General features: G+C 40.1%; 1 protein-coding gene across 3 annotated transcripts in view; it reads right to left on the bottom strand.

Annotated features, from left to right (window-relative positions):
- myo18ab (myosin XVIIIA b) overlaps nt 1-23,854 on the bottom strand; it is a 128,332-nt gene extending 104,478 nt beyond the window's left edge. For 2 of the 3 annotated variants that reach the window (XM_080888696.1, XM_080888700.1), the window contains exons 1-2: nt 23,726-23,854; nt 20,056-21,130 (exon numbers count right to left, since the gene is read on the bottom strand). In XM_080888696.1, coding sequence (XP_080744822.1) covers nt 20,056-21,045 — 990 coding nt within the window. In that variant the 5' untranslated portion in view covers nt 21,046-21,130; nt 23,726-23,854. Of the gene's footprint in view, nt 1-589; nt 730-20,055; nt 21,131-23,725 lie in introns of those variants that run through there. The other variant, XM_080888699.1, reaches the window with a different exon arrangement.
- Between the last annotated feature and the right edge of the window lie 2,651 nt (nt 23,855-26,505).

The raw sequence follows: 26,505 nt of genomic DNA, 5'->3' as shown, positions 1-26,505 counted from the left end.
ACACAGCAAACCTTCTGGCCACAGCACATATTGATGAGCCATTCTTATGCTACCACTAGTGACACTGACCTTAACCAAATGCAAAACCAGTGAAAAAGAGGTCAGAAAAGATGAGTAGGGGGAAATTGTCAGTGGCTTCTACCTGTAAAACCATTCCTGTTTGGGGGTCCGCTCACTGTTGCCTCTCTAGTGCACCTGTTTCGACACCAAAGCAGCTGGAACTGATTAATAACTCCCTCTGCAACCTAACTGACTTGATGGTATACTCTGATTAAAAACTGTTGCAAGTTTTTGAGAAATGTATTTAAGTCTGTATGTATACTTTTGAGCCTGTTCAGATTACAGAAAATCCTAAATAATATCAACTTGTGCACCCAGTTTTTGTTTTTTCAAGTAATTCAATTTTTAAACATAACTGTATATGTACACACAGAGACACAGAATTTGCACAGCACTACAGTACGAGCTTGCTATAATGACAAAAGATACATCGATCTCGTAGAGCAATATTCAGGAGAGATCTTAGCCATTATTTCTTAGAACTTCCGAGTTGAGTTACAATGCCATGTCCCATATAATGGTAACGTACCTTCATATTTAGTCGAGTCATCTTGTTCCAATTCAATTCCTCATTTAGCACTACAGCTTTCTAATCCTACAAAACCTTCTATTTTATCAACTCTCTCTGCTTTTGAATTTTGTACAAGACATGTTACATGTGCTGTGTAGAGTGCTGGGGTTCCTAGTTGCACTGTCTTCCTTTGTGAAACCAGTGTATACAGCAAAGAGGAAGACGTGTAAAGCAGCTAAAGGAAGGCATCACAATGAAAGCAGAAGCAGAGTGGAACATGTTACAGGAAATGAATGCTTCTCTCATGCTGCTAGCAAAGGAAAGAAAGAAAACCCAGGTCTTATCTCTGTTCTGTCTAAACTGTGGTACTTTTTCAGTTGAATGAGTCCCAGTTAAGTAAAGTCTGTTCTCTTATGAGTAATGTTATTTACCGTTGTTGTTAACAGGAGTTTTTTATACTAATCTGTGGCTTTTCCTAAAAAGGACCCACGTTTTATATATGTATATATATATTTTTAAGTGATTGTTTTAGTAAGTAAACCCTGTCTGAGGCATGTTTTAATTACCACAGTCATATGTTTTAGAGATGCGCTGATTGGCTAGCCAGGGACCAGAAAATCCCCATTGCCAATGTCCTCAGCCCTTATTGGTGGCCAACTGGTCAGGCTCAGGTTGGTCTGTTTAATGTGCAACACACGATGCAGGCAAAAAGTAATGCACACACTCACAGCCACACAAAAATATTGCATTGAAGCTCCTCACTCTGAGTGAAGATGCAAAGTTCACCAGGGGTTCAGGGGTCAGCCATGAAAACATTGGTAACAACAAACCTAATCAAACAGTTTAATCCCCTTCACCCAGCTGACATGGACATTATAAAGATTAAAGAAAGGCAAATTGTCCAAAGCTAAAGCTATCCAAAGCTTAGAACCAGCCACAAGACAGCAGCCCCTCGATGTGCAAAAGATCAAATCAGGAGAATTATGGAAACAACTCAAAAATGAAAACGCAGAAGGCATCAACAGGTACTTAAATTTTGCTTTCCTACTCATTGAGCAATCACAGTACTTTTTACTGCAGCTGTCAGGTTTATGAGCCTGTGAAGGTTCCCCGTCATCCAGATCATGTTAATCTAAGGAGCTTGGAAAGAAAAGCGACTGGACTTCTTTAAGTTTCTTGAATATGTTACACCTCTCATCCAAGACACTTCTTCAGTTCTAAGCGCAACTGGCGGAGAGTCCAAGATATTTAAGCCCTATTGGGAGCAGCCAGTAGGCAGCAGATATTGACCCCTTAGTGCTCTGCATTTCCCCACACTTCTGATCTTTCTCCACAAGATGGAGCCATGGAACCAAAAAAAACCCACACACACACACACACACGCACACACACACACACACACACACACACACTTCAGCAATCCCAAAACTACAGAATATATTTTTCTGCAGTGGCTTCCACATTAATCTGGGAAGGGAATGGGAGATTGATGTAGATAAGGTACAAATATTTTATGATAGCTTTAGTCAAGATGAAAGAGAATGAGGGTTGTGGGAATGTCAAGCTAAAGTGCCTTTGGAAAGAATGCAGCCTAAAGAAGAGGGTGGTGAAAGAAGGGAGAAATGCGCTGACGTAACATCTCTACGGTGACTCTGTGTATCATGAGTAGCAAAGTCCTGTATGCAAAGGCTTGTGTGAAATCAAATCAGATGAGATGAAATCAACAGTCTGAAATTTGACCCAACTCTGTTGTTTTTTTCTAAAAATATTTAACTGTCATTTTATTTATATAATATTTAGAATATTACATACTTAATTTACTAACATATGGAAAGACAAAAATAAGGTGAAAGCAAAGCGTGAGAGCATAGCCCAGGCTTTTACCATGTAAAAGTTCACTAAACAACCCACTGCTTATGATCAAGAGAACTAAGGACTCGATTGTTGAATTAGGCGAAATACTTTACATCACTGAAGCTGTGGTTATCACTCATCTCAACCCTAATGAAGAAAGCTCAAAAACAACTCAACTTCAAGTACTTGTTGACTTCTAAAGAAGAGCAACAGAAATCTTCTTAACTGGAAACATCACAATGGGATGATCAAGGCCTAAGCCCGGAAAGCTCTGCAGAAGATGATTAAAACTGCCCAGAATATCATTGGCACCCATCAGTAGAAGCAGCTGGGTGTTTCCCATCCAAGAAACAGCACCCCAGCTACAAACTCTTGATTTTCTTTCCTCATATGGTAAAATTAAGAAGCTAATCCTCGACCCTTGATCCTGAGAAAGAATCTAATGACAAAGTATCTAATAATCTTGACAATAAAAACATAGCAATTTTTTACTGATCACCAGCAGCCTACTCTATTTGAAGATAACTTAAGGAAAACACAGCATACTGGTGTAAATCACAAATTACAGTGAAACTGACAGCTTTATAATTAAATTACATGAAGATATAAATTTATCCTATTATTGGATATACGGTAATATAAAAAGCTATAGGTGATTCAAGTCAGTGTTATTTATATAGTCCCGGATCACAACAACAGTTGACTCAAGGTGCCTAATGATTATATTATTCGATCTCATGACTGTCTCATACCACGTGTGCTGATAGCAATATCTTTAACCTAACCTAAACCAGAATCTAAACTGAACAAGTCAAAGGTCCCCATATTTCCTTGTTTTCAAAATATTACACTTTGTGCTCACAAAGGCAGACATACAAATGCACAAGAGAGGCGGAGAGAATTCAGGCAAGATGGAGTGGGTGGAGACAGGTGTCAGGTGATTTGTCACAGGATAGCAACATGAATGAAAGATAAGGTGTACAGATGGTAGTGAGACTTGCTATGTATAATTTAGAGACAATAGCACTAACAAAAAGAGCAGAGGCAGGGCTGCAGGTGGCAAAGTTGAGTATTTGTTGGTAGTGACAAAATTAAAAACGCAAAGATGATAATAATGCATACACAAACAGACATAGACAGTTCTACATTTCAAAAGAAACAAAAAATACCCCATCTCAAATGAACATATTTCTTCACTCCTAAGCATGCAAATTCTGTTTGGCTACTGTAATTTCTGAGGCATGCATAGGCATAACAAAACAGCAGATGATGCCCTTTACACACTAAGAATCAGCTCCTGTAATTCATATCTGATCAAAGTGCAAGAGATATTGGGGCAGCAAAGCACAGGCCAGTGACTGCTGCCAAAACCAAACAAACAGAATAGAATAGAATAGAATAGAATAGAATAGAATAGAATAGAATAGAAGAGAATAGAATAGAATAGAATAGAATTCAACTTTATTGTCATTGCACATGCACAGGTACAGGGCAACGAAATGCAGTTTGCATCCATCCAGAAGTGCTTAGTGATATAGATATATTACAATATATATTAGCAATAATATAGATATGTAAGTATATTACAGAAATGGGTCTATTATGTTATAATGTACACGGTATGAAGTATGTTGTGAATATTCTATAACTATAAGTATGTACAGGCTGTAGTGAGTACAAGCTATGTACAGGATATGGACAGGATATAAATATGAAAAACTATACAGAATATGAAATAAATAACTTTACAGGAATCTGAGATATACAGCTATACAGAAATGGGAACTATGCAAGTTGTAAACAGTTGTAGGATTAAAAATTATCGTATGTACAGAATGATTGTTTACACAGGGCTATACAGTAGTGCAGTTAAGGTAAGTGAGGGTGTGGATAATTTCTACAGAGGCTATATAAAGTGCTAGTGGTTGTGAGTGGTGGTTCACTCCATGTTATTATTGTGTGTTTGAGGGTACAGTTGTCCATTGTGTGTGTGTGTGTGTATGTTCAGTCCATGAGTTAACGTGGGTCAGATGTCAGGAGGCAGCCTCATTGACTAAAACCCTCAGCATCATGAAAGCTAAAAGCATGTGTGGTTCAATGGAATGTATTGATGACATGTCAATGATGTCAGAAGAAATCAGGTTGCAGCTTCTGAACACATCACAATCCATAAAGGATTTAGGTTGTTGAAAGTTAACTTGGAAATGTGTTCAAAGAGCGAAAGGGTTCTTTGTTTATGTCAACTTCAGGCCTTCATGATAATTTTTTCCCTCTTTGGTGGGTGTATTTGGTGACATCTATGTACCAAGCCTCGTGCTGACACTTCACAAAGATCCGTGGGAGCACAATTCAATTTAGTACCAGCAAAAAGATGATCCTGAAATCAGCCGGCTGTGTTAGAAATGGTCATCAACTTTTCTACCCAATGATAGTGTCACAGCTTTGCCAATCTAACACAAAGGTAAGTGAAAAACAACAAAACAGTAAAAGGTTGCAATCATTTCAAAGCCACACAATTTACAAGGACAGAAAAACATCACGTCTTCACAAGATTTTTTGCAGTATTTGCAGACATACACATACACAGCCGGGGAGGATTGTTTTCCTACTGGAATCCATTTTGGTTTTATGTGTGTGTCAAATAAACCCAGATTAACTGACTTTATTTGAGAAAAATTGGGTACATTACTTTTGATCTGTTAATGACTCCTGATGGGACTGGGCTATATATCGACTTTTTAAATATATCGATATATTTTTATACGAGATATGAGATGTGACAATATCGTTTATATCGATATAGTCTATGTTACTTTAATTATACTTGTGGAGCCGCAAGTTTGCCTCTCTTTCGTCCACTTTTGTCCCTACACAACGTTACTCGGCCTCGCCTCTCCCCTTCACTGAACACAACTCCCCCTCCCCCATCGCTTCACCTGCAGGCAACGACAAGATGGACACGGAAGCTATCAAAGAGGAGCTGGTCAGTAAAAAGAAAACATTTGAAGATTACTATTTTAGTGCTGCCAGTGTGACGTTAAGGCCATAACTGCATTAACGGGGCAAATCTCTGTTAACGAGTTACCGTAGATGACCCCGTGCGTAGGGCTGGACGGCGTCAACGCGTTAATGAGCTAACCGGGTTAACACGTTGACGACTGGCCTAAAATCCTTTCATTTTCTCAAAAATCGACAGTGCGCCTTATGTATGAATTCTGGTTGTGTTTACTGACCACGAAACCTGCTGCGGTCTGTCTTTGTTGTTATGCTCAGCATCTTTTAGTTTACATTTTGACTGCACAATTGTGAGCTTTTTTGTTATGCACAAAAACAACATTATTTTTTTATGTTTTATTTATGGAGCATTATTATTTAATAAATGCTGATAATTTATTTCAGAGTAATTTTTTCTTGTACATCTATGCTGTATGTTAATAAAAGTGCCTATGTGAGATTTGGGACACAGCTTTGACTAAGAACTCTCTTTTTGTTCTTACTTTATGGCTTTAAAAAACATATCAAGATATATATCTTATATCGCCATCCAGCTAAAGAATATCAAGATATGAATTTTGGGTCATATCACCCTAACTCCTGATATCACTCAACATTACTTAAGAGTTGAGCATGACTACAATTCATGAATTTACGAATTTACCAGGGAGTTGTGTGGCTCAGTAATCTGTAGTTTTGTCAAGTCTGAAAAAAGTTCCTGACAATATCATCAGGGTAACTCTGACTTGGACTGACGACAAAAAAATACAAAACAAAAAACAAAACACAGGGATATCAGGGATAAAAATCACAGTAGAGTACAGGTACAAGAATAAATTTAAAAAAAAGTTTCTATATGTGCAACCCTAAAACCTAAATTACATAATCACCTCCCCTAAGGTTTCCTAGATGCATTTCAAGGATGACTGACTCTTACAGAAAAAAGAGAGGTGGGATAGATTTTATATGACTTAAAGCTCAAACTCAACCAACATATTTCACATGATATTTCAGTAGTCTTTTGCATAGTTAAAAGTAAATACAATATCTGTAAATTACTAGATTGCTATATGCAAGCCATTAGTTAGGTGAACACACACACACACACACCATAACTTATGACTGAATACCGTAGTGTACAATCAGGCTAATCCACTGTCTGCTGTGTTGGGCTGGCAGAAATCTCGGGGCTTAGGTCAGGAGAGGAAATTATAGATAAAACACAGAGGCACTCTGCCCATTTGGTCAAACAAAAACTGAAAAGCAGTTTTCATTGAGTGGCACAAATGTGGTCTTTTTAAGTGTGCATATATTTATAATAAACTTTTCTTTCTTTTTATTTTATTTTTTAAATGGGGCCCCGAGACCATAATTTAACCTGGCACTAGGTGAAAAACTGGAGCTCCACTTGAATCCAAAAGTATGAGCCAGAGCATGTGCTTAGAGGTAAATGAAAGTGATTAATGTGACTGATTCACTCTGACCACATCTTCTACTGAACAACAGCTTAGTAGCCAAACCATGAAATCACTTATGTTTGAAACACCCCTGCCACACAGAATGGAGTGCAATTCATTGCAATCTATGTGGCACCAGTGCCTTGGTGAGTTCTATATCTCAAATACCACAAGACAGTATAAGACCCAAAAAACAAGGAGCATGCTTACATTTGTTGCAATGAATTCCTACTCTTGCATTTTGGGGGGTTTCATACAGGAAGTGTCTGCTGTCAAGAACAAAATAACTAAATGACTCATCAGAGCTAATGATCACAATGATATATACTTTGGTTGGCTTGACCTGCTAGTTGCTGCACAAGATAAAATGGAAAAGTCTCATGTGAATGACCACAGCAGACCCCGATGGCATGAACATGCTTTGCATCCATTATTTACACACACGTTTGCTGTTACATTACACACAGAGCTGGATCTCTCCCACTGCCAGCTCAACATACCAACAACAACCCCAACCACAGGACCCAGTGTAATTACTTAAGTCAGCGGGATTCCTTAAATAAAAAGAACACATTCAGTTAGAGTGTTACTTTTAATTAAGTATTATTGTATAGAGAGCATAGATCCTCATCAAAGTAGTGGTGATACACACTAAGACTGGGGATATTTCCTATATATTTGTGTTTTACTTTAGCTTGTTTCCAAGTCCACAAAATCATTTCAGTTTTAATTTCTTTTTAAAGTTTAGTTTTTGTTTAGATTTTCTTTTAGTTTTAGTGAACAATAATAGCGTTGACAGGGAAACATCCAAGTGTTTCAACGGAGACAGCATGTTTTGACCATGCTGCTGTGTCACTGTGCTTAGTGTGTAGAAAAAGGAGAGTGCTGACGGTGTGGTTTTCAGGCAGCAGCAGCACTAACAGAGACAGACCAAAACAAACTGTGGTATCAAACCAAGACATGGGCTCTGGCGGTGTGCTAATCCGCCACTTTTCTTTAACTCTTACACACATTTCTTACCTGCTGAGAGCTAGGTAACTGGCTTCCTCAGAAATGTGGTATTTATTTTAGCACAACAATATTAGCATTAACAATATCTCCACAGCAAGTCTGGAGCATGTTTGGACTTTTTTCATCCAGGGAATAGATCTGGTTCTTGGTAGAAGTTGAAAAAGGAAAAATGTTATGCAGAGTTCAAAGAGGAGTTGGGACAGGCTCTGGGTGGTAGGGAAGTTACCAGATGACCAATTATTAGGGCTGTTCGATATGACAAAATATATAGGATAATGAAATGAAAACATTTATCATTTCAAATTATACGCCATCTTTTGTTTCGTTTTGTCGCAAAATACACTGTTAACGCCAATATCTTTTTACTGGGGCACAGATAATACCAGCAAATCCAGTGAAGATGAGGCAGAACCAGATAGCTAAAAACAGAAGGACCAATCAAAACAAATCGAGGACCTTATTCCTAAACGACGGGCTACCTCTGTAGCATGGACATGGTTTGGCTACGAAAAGTCTGACACGGACCACAAAACTGTGCTATGCAAATTATGTCGCAAACCAGTCCCCACCTCAGACTCAAACACGGCAAACCTCTTCTACCACCTATGCAAGAATCACACAATAGAGTATGGAGTTTACGGATGAGAAGCAATAAACAGCCATCAGGTCCTCAAAATAAACCTTAAAACAGGCTGTTCTAAACGTTAGAACAGGCTTTTCCCCGCAGCACGCAATGTAATAAACACTCACAAAGAAAATGGCGGCCGTTACAACTTATGTCTAAAAATTAGTGCTGCCAGCATTAATCTTGTTAAAATGACGTTAACGTTACAACCGCATTAATGCAGATTGCCAGTGCATGTGGCTGCTCAGCATCAACACCTTAGTGCGGTTAGCTCGTTAACACGCTAGCACAGATTACCCCATGCGTGGGGCTGCACGGCCTCAACGCGTTAGTGCGGTTAGCTCGTTAACACATTAGCACGGATTGCCCATGCGTGGGGCTGCACGGCATCAACACATTAGTGCGGTTAGCTCGTAAACGTGTTAGCACCGTGCAGCCTCACGCACGGGGTCCACGCTAACTCGCAAATTTTCTCCAAACACCACGTCTCTGTAGCTTTCAAACCCAAACATGGTCCACCCGAAGGATCTGGTCCCCTGGGACAAACAGAGTAATATAGTCCATGCTGTTAAGTGCCAGGAGGAATGACATGATATATACATCCGGGAAACTACAAAACCTCTGACTAAGCTGATGGCACAACACAAAAGAGCTAACTTGTCAGGCCAGGACTCCACTGTCTATTTACACCTACAGGCCAGTTGTCAATATTTCAATGATGAGGATTCACATCGTGCAGAATAAATACTCTTATTGATACTTTATGCAAGGAATATTTAAAATAATATGTTATAAATGCAGAACTTGGCAACATGGTGGTGTGGTGGTGTGCACCCTCGCCTCACAGCAAGAAGTTCAACTTCACCAAGGCCAAGGCCTTTCTGTAGGCTGAGGCCATATACTTTTTTTTGTTGCTGTAGTCCATATTAAGGCTTACTCAGGGAAAGCAAAGTAAGTATTTAAGCCCTTGTTTACTTCTACAAGAATTGAACATTTGTTATTAGTGAGACGAGCATAGCCAAAAGCATGCCAGTCTCCCAGATTTTTTCAAATACATTGCTGGCATAGTTTGTTTATTTATTTATCATTTAATCTCTTGTATTTTCAGTACTTTAAATTAAATATAGGCTTTCAATGACTTACAAATCATTGAATTCTGTTTTGACTGACAGTTTTTCTTCCAATTTACCTCATTCTGAAGCTTCATGCAAGATCTTGATTTGTGGCGTGAGGATGATCATGAGATTTCAATCTGGGTGAACTGCTTATAGCATCAAAATGTTTGCCAGCTTTTCTGCAGACATAAACAGGATGATGCTGAAACACACTTTAAACGTGGACTCGTCTATTCAGAGTACCTTCTTCCAGTAGTCTACAGTTATGTTTTTATGCTCCCTAGCAAATCTCAGGCATTTCTAGGTACAAACAGGGCTTAATAATGACTTCTTATAAGCCATTTTTACATTAAAGCCTTGTTCATTCAGTCATGTGCTTATTCATTCTTGAGATCTTCTCAGACCCTGATTATGGCCATAGCACCCTGACCACGAACTTGTCTGAGCTCACAAGCTAAGTAGGGTCAAGTAGAAAAGTGGTATAAAAGAAGCAGTCCATTTACCTGATCTAGACGTATTTATCTGAGATGGAGCTCTGGCTCTAGTACTTAAAATCTTGAGGTGCCAGATATCTGCTTCAGTCGGCTTTCTGCCTCTTCCTTACCGCAAGTATCAGTCTTGGCAATCCACTCCAAAGCATACTTGATCAAACTGTGAGAACCCTCGAACATCTACAAGTGCTTTAACACAGACTCCTCCCTTTTTCACCATTTTGAACAGAAATGCCGCATTTCAAACTGAATTCACGTTTTTATACCTAAATTTGAACCAGCACACTAGACTTGACTTTGTGAAGTCAAAAGTAAGTAAATAAAGAAAAAATATTATTTCCATAGTCCAAGTTCCTTAAACTACCATGACCTGGATGACTGAGAACCTATACAGACATATTTATATAATCCTTTTCAAGAACCAATGTCAGAATATTAATTTAAAAAATGTATGAATTAAGAATTTAATAAAATATCATATTCAACCACTAAAATAAATTTTTCTATTCAAGAATGCAACTAAATAAATGCAATTTGGCGTCGTTATTAAGAAAATAATAATGTGCTTTTCAATTTGTCTTATTTTTTTTGGCAAGCAGTACATTTTAAAAAATTATGGATAACAACAATAGTTACATTTTAGCATTATTCCAATTAAGGAGCATATGCACGTAGTGCAACCATTACAGAAACAAAAATATTCAGGTAATTACCAATAATGTTAAGTAAAGGCAACTGTGACACACTGATGTAAAGTTATGCACCGCCATTAAATGTGTGCTCCAACCATCACTTATCACAAAACTTAAAACTTGTCCTACGGCATTCCAGTCTACTGGCTTGTCAGTCCTCATCAGTTGAATGTTGAAACGTTAAAAGACCTATTTATTGATGTTGCAACATCTTTGTATGTGGTGTTATTAGCATTAGCTCTTTTGAAAGAGAAATGCCCATCCATTTATGTGTAGTTGGATTAATTCATACCAGTTTCCGGGTTATACACAATCCGAATTTCTGATGGCTCTTACACACGGCCTCGTTTTTAATAGTTAGGTATGATGTCTAGACAAGATAATAACGATCTTGTAGCAGCACCCGTCCGTGGTTTTATGGCTGGTTAATGCCATAGTAGTTGTATCTGAAAACACTCTGTCCACTGCTTGTTAGCCATGACTTGATGTGATGTACATGGCTAAAAGCTTTTGATACATCTTCATTTTTTGCTCTGCCTAGAAGTACACAAAGAACATTTTATTTCCTTTGGTGTGATTAGCTTTTTATCTTCAAGAGCAACTGCAGTATATATTTTTTTTATGTATACATGCATGTACAGTACTGTGCAAAAGTTTTAGGCAGATGTGAAAAAAATGCTATAAGAAAAGAATGCTTTCAGAAATATAAATGATTATTTATTGCCCCCAAGTGTATTCTGCAGCAGGACAACAACCCCAAACACACAGCCAAAGTCATTAAGAACTATCTTCAGCGAAAAGAACAACAAGAAGTACTGTAAGTGATGGCATGGCCCCACAGAGCCCTGATCTCAACATAATCAAGACTGTCTGCATGAAGAGACAGAAGGATGTGAGGAAGCCAGCATACACAGAGGATCTATGCTTAGTTCTCCAAGCTGTTAACAACCTACCAGCCAAGTTCCTTCAAAAACTGTGTACAAGTGTACCTAGAAGAACTGATGCGATGCTGTTTTGAAGGCAAAGGTGGTCACACCAAATATTGATTTGATTTAGATTTCTCTTTTGTTCAGTCACTGCATTTTGTTTATTGATGAAAACAAATGATTAACACTTCCATTTATGAAAGCATTAATTAGGACACTGTGTTTGTACAGAACTACTGTCAGCTTTAACACAGTCTTAGTCAATGATCCCGAGTCCATTATTCTGGATTCCAGATGTTTAGATCATGCTGAATAACAACGTGCGAAAAAAGTTTTTTTAAATACAGCGTGTAAAACCATCATAGAAAACAGTTTACCATACAGAAAACCATACAGCAAACTGTTTTCCAAGATGTTTTCTAAGCCATATGAACCCATCAAGTTCCTTCCCTCCTCCATCAACCCTGATCCTCAAAAACTCATTCCTCTTCCTCCACAAGAGATTCTCGGGAGGATAGGGTCAGGAAGTGGCCTATTTGTTCGAAAACAGATTCCACAAATACCAAAGTGAGACCTAAAGGGAAGACGTGCTTTCCGTTGCTTTTAGGCAGCCTGTTAAGACAAGAAAAGACGGCTTCTTACTACTTTAGCCTCCAGTCTCTCTCACGCTCCACCCAGCCCTCTTATTTCAGACCTTTTCAGTTTTTATTCCTGCTGTTAAAATCTTATGTGAATAATATTTACTAGTTAGCAGGTTTACTTAAACATTTCCATGCTGCATGTTATCCTACTTAACAGGGTGTGGCTGTAAATAGCTGAGATAATTATGCAAAAGTGTGCCAAATACTAAAGATGTAAGCTTCTTGGCAATGGCAATTACATGACAAGTTAAGGCATTCTTTCTACTTAATATATGCTTACATCAATAATAACACTACTTGAACACTTTTTAGGGGGAATATGGATTTGAGATGGAAAAATGAGGAGCGCAACATGGAACTAAGGAACTCATCCAAGACAAAAACTTGACATATCACTGTTTTCATACGTGTTTATAATAGAACACCACAGACGTCATTGTGTCTTAACAGTGTCATAGGCCAACATTCACTTTTCTTCAGCTGACTGAGAGGATGTGCTAATTTTATCAAGTGTCTCTCTGTAGTTCAGTTACATTTCATTGTAAACTAATGTAATATAATAATGCCTTAAGCACATTATTCCATAACGAATCATCCCGCTTTAATGTGCGGGACCTCTGTTAAATATGATATGAAGACATGTTAATGTAAAAGATGTTTGCATATTATTAAGATATCAAATAATAACATCTAAAAAAAAAATATTAAATTGCGACTTAAAAATGTGGGGCTTTGTGTCATGCATTATGAATGAGGCAAGTTGTTTGAAAAAAGGCGAACAAGGGAAAAGAAAAGGCTTATACTGAGTTGTAGGGCTGGGCTATATCATACCGTTTACGGTAATACCGGTGTAATGTTGGGCAACGATAGGAAAATGACATATCGCGATAGAATATGGGTAAAACGCACATGCGCCAGTGCCTTTGTTTACATACGCACATGGCTGCGACGAAGAATGAGAAGAGCGAAAGTGGATCGTTGAATGAAACAGATGAACCAGAACTGGTTTGTAAAAATGCTGCAACTTCAGTGGTGTGGAACTGGTTTGGCTTTCGTCCGTCAGATATACAACAAAGCACTATTTTTGGTAGAGCATGCTAGCGGGCCGTCATTATTACCGTGTTGTTTGGAAAATACGGCACACTTAAAATCAATCCTTTGATTTTTCAGAAAATCGACAGTGCCCCTTATAATCCCGTGTGCCTTATGTATGAACTCTGGTTGTGTTTACTGACCTCGAAACGATTTTATGTACACGGCGCTCGAAAATCTGTCAAATGTTTCAGTACGACTTTGCTAAGCTACGAAGCCGCACCACTTGATGGACTGTCGGAGCGTTACGGCTATCGTAGGCAGGAGCCTCGGAGTGATACGTACTGTGCTTCAACATAAGTGTTTGTATAACCTCTTTTTAAGTTTTGTGGATATTATACATGGTTATGCTGAGGATATGTCGGCCAATTTCCACTGGAAATGCCTTTTGGTTAAACTGTCAGCAAGGATTTGCATTTGCACTGCAAATTTTTATATAACTTTAATGCACATAAAAAGCTGCTTGTGTAAGTGCAAAATACATTGATGGGTTGTTGTTGTTTTTTGCACTAATAAAGTTGTAGAGTTGTAAAGTATTTTGTCTAGTGTCAATTATATCGTCAGTTGTGTCGTTATCGCAGATTTTCAAATGTATATCGTGATAGACATTTTTGGTCATATCGCCCTGCTCTACTGAGTTGTATGAGAGGCTGGACACTGACAAAGAAGAAAGGATGCTTTTTAGCTTGATGGGCAGCAGGTCAGGGTGACCGAGTAAGCCAAGAGAAGAACTTTGGTACTGTATCAGGAAACTAGATGTGGTACAGAAGTATGTGAGGGTGGTGCAGGACATGTATGTGGACATCGAGACAATGGTCAGGTATGCCTTAGGAGTGACAGATAAGTCCCTTTTCCACTAGTACCTACTCAGATCGACTTGCAACGGTTTTAAAGGTTTTCCATTAGGCATAGTACCTGGTACTGAAATACTACTTGCTCGGCCATGGTTCCAAAGTGAAAAAATTAAAACCACCATTTTTGAAACCCAGCAACGATAGAAAAGCTTCAAAAAAAAAAAAAAAACCCAACACAGTGGCCCGTGACTCTGACGAAAAGCCACAGACCAAGCAGCAGATATATCCACACCCCAACGTCCACCTTTGTTGTAGCGTTCGTATCTAACGCTAATCAGGTCACAAGATGCTCAGCCACATTGCTATAGCGATGACCACACACATTATAAAATAATCATAAAATAAATAAATTACCTTAACGCTTTGCATTGTATTTGATGCACAAGCAAAATGTGACTAGGTGGAGAGACACTGTTCAGTTCTCACACAGAAGACCCCACCCCCTCCTGGTGACCAGGTGATGACTCTGTCCCCGGACAGCGTGAGGAGATCCCTCAGCAGGATCAATGCACGTAAAGCTCCGGGTCCTGACAACATTCCTGGTCGTGTACTGAGAGACTGTGCAGTGGAACTCACTGATGTCTTCACAGACATCTTCAACATATCACTCATCCAGGCTGTCGTCCCCACATGTTTTAAAGCCACCACAATCATTCCGGTTCCAAAAAAGTCATCTCCCTCCAACCCGTTCTCACTCCCAAAGCGTAACATTTTACGCTAGGTGACAAATCGTCACCATATTACGTTTTCGGCTACCCACCACGTTCCTAAATGACGACCTCGGAAAAAGAGGAAATATGAGAACCGTCTGGACTGAACCTACACATGTTCGCTCTTTTTCTTCAAATCGCTTAGAAACACGCTATTTAACATCATTAAAGTCCTGGTTAAGGTCAGGAATAAGGTTATGGTCAGGGCTAGGGATAAGGTTAGGTTTAGGGCTGGAATACAGGTCTGGAACGTCTACTACCGCGGGAGCGTCATTGCACTGGATTCCAGCCATAACCCGCCGCGTACCATAAGAACGCCGAAGGTCTCCTTTCGCGTTCCTCAGGAACGCCGCGGGACGTGACAAAACGTCCACATGTTACGCCTCGGGAGTGAGAACGCTCTGCTCCCTCCTGCTTTAATGACTACCGTCCTGTTGCACTTACTCCCATCCTGATGAAGTGCTTCGAACGACTAGTCATGCAACACATCAAGACTGTCCTACCCCCCTCCCTGGATCCCTTCCAGTTTGCGTATCGGCCCAACCGCTCAACCGATGATGCCATCTCCACTGCACTCCACTCGGCACTCACACACCTGGACAAAAATGACTCATATGTTCGAATGCTGTTCATAGATTTCAGTTCAGCATTCAACACCATAATCCCCCAACAGCTCACTCAAAAACTGGTCCAGCTGGGGCTCAACACCTCACTGTGCAACTGGCTGTTGGATTTCCTCACCGGAAGACCTCAAGCAGTACGGGTCGGCAGTAATACATCCAGCACCATCATTTTAAACACGGGGGCCCCGCAGGGATGTGTGCTGAGCCCCCTCCTCTTCACTCTGCTGACCCATGACTGCACTCCATCATACAGCTCCAACCTCTTCATCAAGTTTGCGGACGACACAACAGTGGTGGGTCTCATTAGCAACAGGGATGAGACCGACTACAGAAGTGAGGTGAGACGCCTGGCCACGTGGTGTGCTGACAACAATCTCTCTCTGAATGTGGAGAAGACGAAGGAGATTGTTGTGGACTTCAGGAGAATGCACACCCAACATGCTCCTCTGACCATTGACGGAGCGTCTGTGGAGAGAGTGAGCAGCACCAAGTTCTTGGGTGTGCACATCACAGAGGATCTCTCCTGGACGTACAACACCACAGCACTGGCCAAGAAATCACAGCAGTGTCTCTTCTTTCTCCGCAAACTAAGAAGAGCAGGAGCACCAGCCCCCATCATGTACACTTTCTACAGAGGCACCATCGAGAGCATCCTGTCGAGCTGCATCACTGTGTGGTTTGGAGCCTGCAATGCGTCCTGTCATAGAACCCTCCAACGCATAGTGAGAGCTGCAGAGAGGATCATTGGTGTCGCTCTCCCCTCCCTCCAGGACATTTACAGCACCCGTCTCACTAAAAAATCCCTTTGCATAGCGGCTGATCCCACGCACCCAATGCAAAGCTTCTTCAAGCTGCTGCCATCGGGGAGGAGACTGCGGAGTCTCCAGGCCAGGACCAGCAGACTGAAGGACAGCTTCATCCATCAGGCTGTCAGGAAGCTTAACTCCCTCCCGATTCTGCCCCCTCTCCCCTCTCTCCTCCACGGTCCTACTGAACTCTGTCACACACACACACACACTCTCTAACTCACTCACTGGCCTGCACCAGTTACCAGTCACTTTGTGGAGCATTGGACTGCCACTACCTCATAAGACTTTGTTGTTACACTATCTCTTACCGTACATTACCAAATCTCCATTTGCACTACTCTGCCTGGTTTGCACTCAATGTCATTTACTCATTATATTGTATATTGTATAGCTTTCTTGTTATATGTAAAAATTGTATTGTATTTATTTATTTAAATTTTACTTTTTAATTATTTTACTTGCATTTTTAATCACTCTTATATTTAAATGTTCATTTGCTATTTTATCTAGGGATTGAGAGTAACGTAGTTTCTATTCTCTGTATGTCCTGTACATGTGGCAGAATTGACAATAAAGCTGACTTTGACTTTGACTTTGACTCTCAAAGAAGGCAAACTTACAAATTCAGCAAGAGACCAATTAATTATTTCGCCCTCTATACAATTAAAACATCACTATCTTAGCGCCTAATGAGCCTTAACATAGAAAGAAAGCCATCAGTAAAGTAGGAAACCCTAATACAGAGACAGCCAGTAAAGACATTTGAAAGCCAGATCCAATCAAAGACAAAATTCAAAAAGATAGGGAGAAAAACAGCGGGAAGTAAACAGACTAAAAGGACATCCCCTTGTTTAGTAGAACGGGAACTAACTCAGTCACTTGTTTCAAGTCTTACTGAATATAACATGACAATAACAATTGACAATCAATCAATATAACAATTTGATAGTCCCTTTTAGATCGAAAAGGATGATAAGGCAGGATATCCTTGACCAGGCGACTGGCAGGTCAAGACACTATGAGTGTGCCAAACTTCTTAGCTGTTACCAGCTGTGGCGGCATGGCTGCCACTGTTTTCATGCTTTGTATGCTTGTGTGTGTAATAGAGTCATCAGGACACAACATGGTAAGAGACAGAAGCTCTGGCTTCTGAGCAGGAAAATGCTGCTCAGAGTATAATTGGATAAGAGGCTTACTTTGTGTCATGTTAGGGGCTTTCCATTATGGCAGCAACTGGAAACCATTAGAGCAGCCCTTCAAAGGGTCAGCCAGGCTGGTCAGTGTTTCTCTCTGTGGACTGGTGTTCCCAGTGCAATGTAAATACATAAGAGCGAAGACACCACTAATGTTTCTTTGATGGTTTTTTAGTAATATCAGTAAATGCTCAAAATGACCAGCAGAAAAGTTCATTTCGAAAAAACAACTGACAGAAGCTTTGACATCAGCTGACCCAGCTACTGTGTCTGGCCTTAGTTTAAACATATGGCTATGATTGTACTATGTGTTGTTTCGTTTCCGAAGATATCCCCGTGCTTTTTTAAGAATATCCTGTCTATGCTGGTCACAGCTAAAACAATAGTGCATCCTGTCTGCCTGCTTCCAAGTCCTGATCAAGTCTTAATGTGTTCATACTTGTGTTGAAGACTCATTGCACCAACACACCTTAGCTTTAAAAATATGTTTAAAATATGCAGAAAAGCCAGCAGCTGCTGTTGGAATTGGGAGTGTGACTTGGCAACACTTTATCAAGATTGAATGATGGGCCCTTTGTCAGCTTGCCTTTGTTTAACCCAAGTTGGTGATATCAATTAAAGTGAACAAAGAGACACAGAGAGGCCTGCTGTTTAACATACATAAAAAAAATCAACAAAACGGATCATTCTGTGGTGTGCAGAATGTTTGCGTACTTGACCAAAGATTGTCTATACACTTAAAACAAAGTTCCCTCCGGTGTACACTTCCTGTTTGCTTCATGAAAACTTTAGAAGTTCCCCACATGACACAAGTAAGTCCTTATCCAGTACTCAGAGCAGCATTTTCCTAACAAACAGCCACTGTAGAGAAAGACCTCCTCAGTTAGCCACTGCCTCTGTCTCCTGTTTAGAAAAAGGCAGCATGGGCTGCACAGTCACTCCCTGCATCCCAGAGGAGATGAATTCCATTGTGGGAGTAGGGGATCAGAGTCTCTTTCAGCCTGACTGTGTCACAAGGACTCTTGATCCAAAGCCAAACAAAGTCCTCTGATACTGCCAACTATGCCCTGATCGGGACACTGAGCCCGCTGGAGTAAACTCAGATGCTGTTAAAGCCAGGTATCTATACAATTAGCGCAAACTGAATGTAAGATTTTCAGCTACAAAGTATTACAACTGTTCAAGGATCCAAATATAAAGCAGAATCAAACAAAGGGGGGGGATCAGCAAAATATTACCATCTTTACTTGTCTAATCATTGCAATTCTACTCAGCGGGTTATTGAAAATGTTGTTTTGTACATTATGACAGCTAAACATGCAATCATCAATACAAGTTTCATTAACACTGCGTTCAGTTTCCATTAGCATACGAGGTGGATTTTCAAATTAAAAGCTTAACAGAAAATACACAATTATGCCCAGTGAATCACCGTTACAACCTACATACTGTTAAACATCTGTGAAGTGTTGACAGTAGTTTAAATTGGTAAATGTGACAGGAAAGAATTAGTAAATGAAAACAGTAATTCTGTCAACGAAAAGCTATTGAGCCGTACGATATCGAGTCAGTGGTTGTACTGATGAACTCAGTGCTGTGTAAACACACATTATGCTGAGTGTATCAGCACTTCAGGTAAAAATGAAGGAAAAGCTGACTTTGCAGAAATGGAAGTCTGTGCCAAGCTGCTGCTGAGGAAGGGCTCTGTAAAGGCTAAAACCTAAAAATACATCAATCATCTAGCTACACCCTCACCACTAAGGTCAGCATTTTCACCTGCCTTTGCCAGATGACAGCAGTCAAAAATGACTGAAAATGTAAGATCAGAAGGTCATCAGAAGGGTTTAGAGGCTGCAGAAGAAACCTCACACAGAAGCAGGAAGAACAAACTAAACAAAAAGGTCCAGAACATTCTTGTTGTAAAAAAATATATATTATTAACTTGGGTGTGGTAAGGGTTAGGTAATTATAATAAAATCAAAAAGGGTTTAGTCAAGAAAAAGAGGCAGAGTAAGAAAATTCTGTTTAGAGCCTTTTAAGTGAGTTTGAAATGAGTGGACAAAAATATAATTTCAAACCATGAAAGGGAAAATAAAAGTCATCTTTGCTATGTTCAATCAGCAGCACAAAACGTATGTTTTAAAGAAAGTTTTAATCTCCAGGCTTCTACTAACAATTAACTTATAAACTAGAAAACAATGAGCAATTGATAAAGAATAATATAAGCACAGGAACACCCAAATTGTACATCTCGGCAATAGAGTCAATTACTCTGTACTTTTTACATGTTTGAAAGGTGCATGGCTTTTCAAAATCAAAATATGCAGAACTGACAAAAAGGTTGTATGCCACTGCTGATCACCAACAAAGCAATATATAAGTGGAAGAGGTCCTTACCAGTCTGGCCTCCCTGCGCAGCCCCTCGGTGTTCCTCAGCCAGAAGCGACTCAGCTCACTTAACTCCAGTATTGGCTGCACCTTCAGCCTCACCGTGTCTCCTGACTGACGGATCATCTCCACTATCTCGTCTCGACTCTTATTCTCCACATTTCGTCCATTTATCTCCACCAGCCTATCGCCTGGCACCAGGCCCAGTGCCAGGTCCTTAGTGCCTGCACCAGGCTCTGCAAAGTGAACCACACGTCTGTACACCCCTCCATCAGGGCTGCGGTCCAGCATTGTAGTGCGACGCAAAGAAAATCCAAAGTCACCAGTGTTACGGCGCTGGAGTTCCAGTTCACGGGTTTCAGGTGGACTTGGAGCAACCACAGCTGGCAGCTGGAGTTGTGCAGGGAAGGTTTTATCGACCACTTCGGGAATGCAGATTCTTTTGGGGGCTTCTGCTCCAGGCTGCTGCTTGAGGCTGTGCTTGCGGAGCATGCTGAAAACTTTACTCTCCACCTGTGGGGATGGGGCAGCAGAATTCTGGCCTGAAGGGGTGGATCCCTCTGAAGGGCTCTCCTCTTTGCTTCTCTGGGAAAAGGAGAAGCGTTTCATCATCTGTGTAGAGTTCTGCTTGGCAAGTGAACCAAAGTGAGCAACTCGATCTCGCACTGAGCTGCGTTGTCCATCCTGTCCTCCTCCACCCTCACCCTTCAGATCATCATTGGAGCTGGCAATGCTTAGTTGGTCATCCAGGATCATGCTGCTTCGGTTACTCAAGCCATCTAATTCAATGTCAGTGAGGGGGAGATCACTGGTGCTGGCCACTTTGATGGGAATGGGGTTGGAAATCTCAAGCTTGTTCCTAGATTCCCGCTTCGACTCCCTCTTCAGGTTGAAGAAACCACGGCGCATGCTCATCTCCTCCAGACTGCGCAGCTCTGCTGCAGACATCCTCTCCTTTTTCTCCTTCTTCTCCTTCTCCTTTTTCTTTAGATTAAACATTGTGGCACTAAATTAACTTAGTGTTCCCTTTTCGGCTGAACTGACTTCAGGTCAGGTGTGTTTGCTATGATCCAGCGAGGAAAGGCTAAGAATTAAAAAAAGAGAGAGACAGAGAGAACAATTTCTGTTAAACTTCTAAATATTACAGTAACTGCTCTCCATGCACACCAGCGCGTGTCCATGAGTGTATTTAGTGGTATATGTGACTGTTATATATTGCGATGTTGGTATTTTAAAATATTATACATCACTGATTTGTGCATAAAGTAGGAATATTTGTTGTAAACTAGTTCTGTAATTGTGGCAATTTATGAATTTAAGTGATAATTTCTGAATATATAAGAGACATGAATTGTCTGGTTATCGGATCAGATGGCGATGTTAAACGTTATTTGGTTTGTTGATGACTGCACTGACATTCTGAGTGGACTGTTATGCAGGTGTGACATGCCTAGCACCTAGAAAAATGTGCTTGTGCGAATGGGTGTGAATGGGTGAATGCACAAGTTGTGTAAAGCGCTTTGAGTGCTCAGAAGAGTAGAAAAGCGCTATATAAGAACCAGTCCATTTACCATTTTACCATTTACCTAATAGCCAGAAATCCCTAATTGGCTGAATCTTACTCAATGTGTATATATGCGCAAACGTGTATGAACACTGTTTCTTTGTACCTGACGAAGGTCACACAGACCAAAAGGTTGTAACTGAATAAAAAATTAAGGTAAGCAGGACAGTGTGCGGCTGTAACAGCGATAATGAAAGAATAATGATTCCCTAATGTTTTCACACACCTAGAACAGTCAGACAGGCTAAGAAAATTGCCTTTTCTCATTAATGTCACAATTAAATAATATAAACAATAATTATTATCAGTATTATTGAAGTCTTCGGACTGTGGGAGAACATGCAAACTCCACACAGAAAGACTCTGGCCTGTTGGTGGAATTGAAGCCAGGACCTTCTGTGGTTACCAACGTGCAGTTAGAGGGGTTAGGTCAACTGGTAAATCTAAATTGCCCATAGGTGCAAATGGTTGTGTGCCTCTATGTGTTAGCCCTGTAATGGACTGGTGACCTGTCCAGGGTGTACACTGGGATAGGCTCCAGCTCCCCCGTGACCCTGACAAGGATAAACGGAACAGAATGGATGGATGTCTTATTATTATTATTGCTAGTGGTGGCATAATCTGACAACAGACATTTATACTGTCTCATAGTTACATTTTTATATCACTTCTCAGCCTCAACAGTTTAGCAGCACTTTCTGTATTGGAATATGTTTTGTAGTCCCACATGTTTTGTCTGCTTTGTTTCATGATTCTGCCTGCTTATTTAATGGATTTTTTACCACTGTATTGTTGCATATAGTTAAAAATGTCCGTAATTACACACATAATTTTACAACTATTAAAATGCACAGACCAGATCTAAAACATTTTTTTAAGCTGGCATCAAACGTCTAAGCAAACCTGATTGTTTGCATAGAGCATATGTGTAGACAACCTTGCAAAAAAAAACAGACCTACATCCCTGAACACTTCTAGTATTCTTACATTAAAGAAGCCCACTGGAGAAGCTTGACAAGACCATTTTTGTAAGCCTCACAAATAAGGTAAAGTCCTGCCACAAACTGAAAAGTCCAGGCAGGCACATCCACATGGTTCAGCCTGGTTCTTATAAACTGCTGGGTAATACACAGAGATTCTTATTTACAAAAAATAAAAAAAAACCTCCTACTATTTTAACTGTGGAATAGGTGAATTATGTCAGTGATTTCTCCTGCTAAGATAAGTCCGGATTTCCAGCAAAAAAGGTCATTCAGCTGTTATAAAAACCTCATCAGGCAAGAGCCTAAACTGTCAGTTATGAAGTAGTCATATGCTCAAAGGTGTAACAGAATAGCACTGAAAACATCACAGCTATTTATATCTATACAGCAAAACTACCGTGGTAACGTGTTGTACAGATTTACATATAATGTTTAGCAACACAGTATCAAATAACCAATTTGCCAGAACAGTAAAGGTTTCCTTAACAGTCCGCTCAGATTATTACCTTCTGTCATCTGTAGCCAAAATAAACGAAGAGCGTCTGCACTAAGAGTAGCGTTAGGTCCTATATGCACTGGTTAAGGAATGCTAAAACGCTAAATGGCTTAAGAGTTTTAAGTTGCCTCCCTTTTATCTACTTGGCTTCTGCGGTTAAATCGACACTAATACTTAACCACTAACGTAAACAAAGCGTATTTGTCAGCCGCACTTCTCATTAAGCGTGAAGTCGGGGACAAAAGCATGACAGAGCTAAAATAAGTATAGCTTCTCAGCTACATTAGCTAGCCGAGCTACTGCTTTGTAAATGAAGGTAATGTTACCTAATAATCAAAATCTCTTGTTTTATGCTATTCCAAATGAGAACGCGCCAAAAACACAAGGTTACATATTTTATGTATTTTTTTTTCACTTTTCATTTAGCGTCTAGCTAGCTAACTAGCCTAATTGGCTCAGGTCACAGCCTCAGTTCTTTGCCCTCATTTTGGTAAAGCAAATCCTGGAACACTCTGGGATCCTATGAAAATCATTCAGTCAGCCCCACTGACTGCCTGTCCGTCTCAGCACAGCTGCCTTAACACTAAATGTGCCTTCTCAGTAGAAGCACATCTTATTATAGGAACAGATACTCACAGCTTTCCAATACTTCAAACGAAGCCTCGCTAGTCCCTTGTTAATGGGTGTAGCTCGGCTTGTAGGGAACAGAAACAAGCTTTCAGGCTCTGGTTGTGATAGCAGGCTGCTCCCAGTCCAGCTCTGAAGCGTCAATACTGTATCTAAAACGCGGTCAACCTACTCCCCCTTCTGTTCATACAGTGTAACCAGGTACACTACTGGAAAGACGGTTTTTAATTGTGAGTTGTGTATTTAAACTGTACCACTGTACCACAGTATTTGTGCACAGCAGTCGATTATCTTGTTAATAATTCTACTTGTTCACTATGTACGACTCTGGATAATGTAACTCCAGTGAAAAAGAAAGCCTGGGAAAATAGTTTGCTGCTTTATAAATAAAAAAAAAGCCCTCCATAAAGCCAGAACATCTTACTATTCATCACTGATGGAAGAAAATAAGAACAACCCCAGGTTTCTCTTCAGCACTGTAGCCAGGCTGACAAAAAGTCAGAGCTCTGTTGAGCCAACCATCCCTTTAACATTAACTAGTAATGACTTCATGAATTTCTTAACAAATAAAATTTTAACCATTAGTGAAAAAAATACTTGGAATCATTTCACAGATATAACATTATGTACGGCTACTTTCAATACCATTGTTATTTACTTTACTATAACAATGGTATTACTATTGTTTAATTACTGAGTTCACTTCAGTAATTACATCCTCCAAACCATCAACATTTGTGTTATGTAATGTTTCTATCTTAAATATGATCGACCTATCTCTAATAATTAGCTATGTAGCACAGGTCTTTAAGCTGTAATTAAATGAAACCATTAATTAAACCAATACTTAAAAACCCATCCCCAGACCCACCGGTCTTAGCTAATTATAGGCCGATCTCCAACCTTCCTTTTATCTCAAAAATTCTTGAAAGAATAATTGTGTAAAAAAAAAAAAAAGCCGACTAATCATTTGCAGAGGAATGGCTTATTTGAAGATTTCAGAGCCCACCACAGCATCACAGCACAGAAACAGCTTTAGTGAAAGTTACAAATGATCCTCTTTCAGCCTCTGACAGTGGACTCATCTCTGTGCTTATCCTGCTAGACCTTAGTGCAGCGTTCGATACTGCTGACCATAATATTTTATTACAATCATTAGAGCATGCTTGTAGGTATGAAAGATGCTACAGTGCAGTGATTTGAATTATATCTAACTAATACACTCCAATTTGTTCATGTAAAAGAAGAGTGCTCTTCACACAGTAAGGTTAATTATGGACTTCCACAGGGTTCAGTGCTATGGGATCAACTGTGTTTACGTTATATATGCTTCCTTTAGGGAGTATCATTAGAAGCCATAGCATACATGCAGATGACACCCACCACCCATCTATCCATGAAGCCAGATAACACACACCAATTAGTTAAACTGTAGGAATGTCTTAAAGACATAAAGACCTGGGTGACCTCTAATTTTCTGCTTCTAAATTCAGATAAAACTTTATTGTATTTGACCCTAAAAATCTTAGAAATATGGTATCTACCTTACTCTGGATGGCATAGAATAGAATAAACCTTTAATTGTCCCACAAGGAAAAATTTGGTAACACAAGGGGAAATTTGGTAATTCTCTTGGCCTTGGTAAAACTGATGAATATTGGAGTCATTTTCAGCCAAGAGCGGAGGCCACCTCTGGGGACAAGTGGGACGACTATTCTATCTCTGGTTGTGAGGTCACCACTGAGGCTGTTAAACAACTCCTTGGTGGCAGGGCCCCTGGGGTGGATGACGTTTGAGTTCCTGAAGGTTTTGGATGTTGTAGGGCTGTCTTGGTTGACACACCTCTACAATGTTGCATGGAGATCAGGGGCCGTACCTCTGGATTGGCAGACCGGGGTGGTGGTTTCTATCTTTCAGAAGGGGGACTGCCCTTTGTCACCGATTCTGTTCATAATTTTTATGGGCTGTCATGGCTGTGTGCAGGCAGGCAGGGAGGAAGGACCCAAAATGCGGGATTCGGTGAGGCAAAGTTGAACTCAAAGTAAACAGCTTTATTTGCAGGTTGCAGATTGAACAGAGGACTAACTATACTGGGAAAATATAAACTGACAGGCAGATAAACAGGGACCGAAACACAGAGCGTAGACTGAGGGCGAGTAGACATTAACGACGCGACAGAGAACAAAGGAAACACAGTGCTTATTTTATTGTAGAAACATAATTTAAAGTTTTTATGGAGCACAAGGCTTTGGATTTTTATTGACTTAATCTGTGTTTTGGTATCTTTTATGTTTTTTTTCACAAGATTAGCTTTAGTTTTATGAAGAATTATATTTTTTCAGTGGAATTTTGCATCCATAATGTACTGACATCACCCACTGTAAATTTTGTACCTGGAAAATAATCAGAAAAAAATTGTTTCAATGTGTTTAATACCCAAACCTGTCATGGTCCCTGGGTCTCCCTGGCTGGTTCACACAGGAGCCACATGTTTTGTTATTGTTTTGTCTCTCTCGCTCTTTCTTTCCTGCCTCTTTTCCGCCTGGGGGGAATTTGTTATGGGTTCCTGCCTTGGGCCCACGCACCTGCAATCAATGACTCACCTGCTGCTCATTAGCCTGTCTCTCTGGGCCACTACTTAAGGCGGTGGCTTGGTGCTTCTTGCTACTGAATCATTGTGCAACCTGTGTTAGTGTAACTGGCTTATCCAGCTCTTGCGTTTCATGTGATTTCCTAGCGTTGTACTAATTGTCTGTTTCCTGCACATAGATTCCTTGGACCTGTGTGGT

The sequence above is a fragment of the Rhamphochromis sp. 'chilingali' genome (assembly GCF_963969265.1).
Source record: "Rhamphochromis sp. 'chilingali' genome assembly, chromosome: 8".
Classification (NCBI taxonomy): Eukaryota; Metazoa; Chordata; class Actinopteri; order Cichliformes; family Cichlidae; genus Rhamphochromis; species Rhamphochromis sp. 'chilingali'.
The sequence above is the reverse complement of the archived record's forward strand: the minus strand, read 5'-3'. Positions and strand labels throughout refer to the sequence as shown.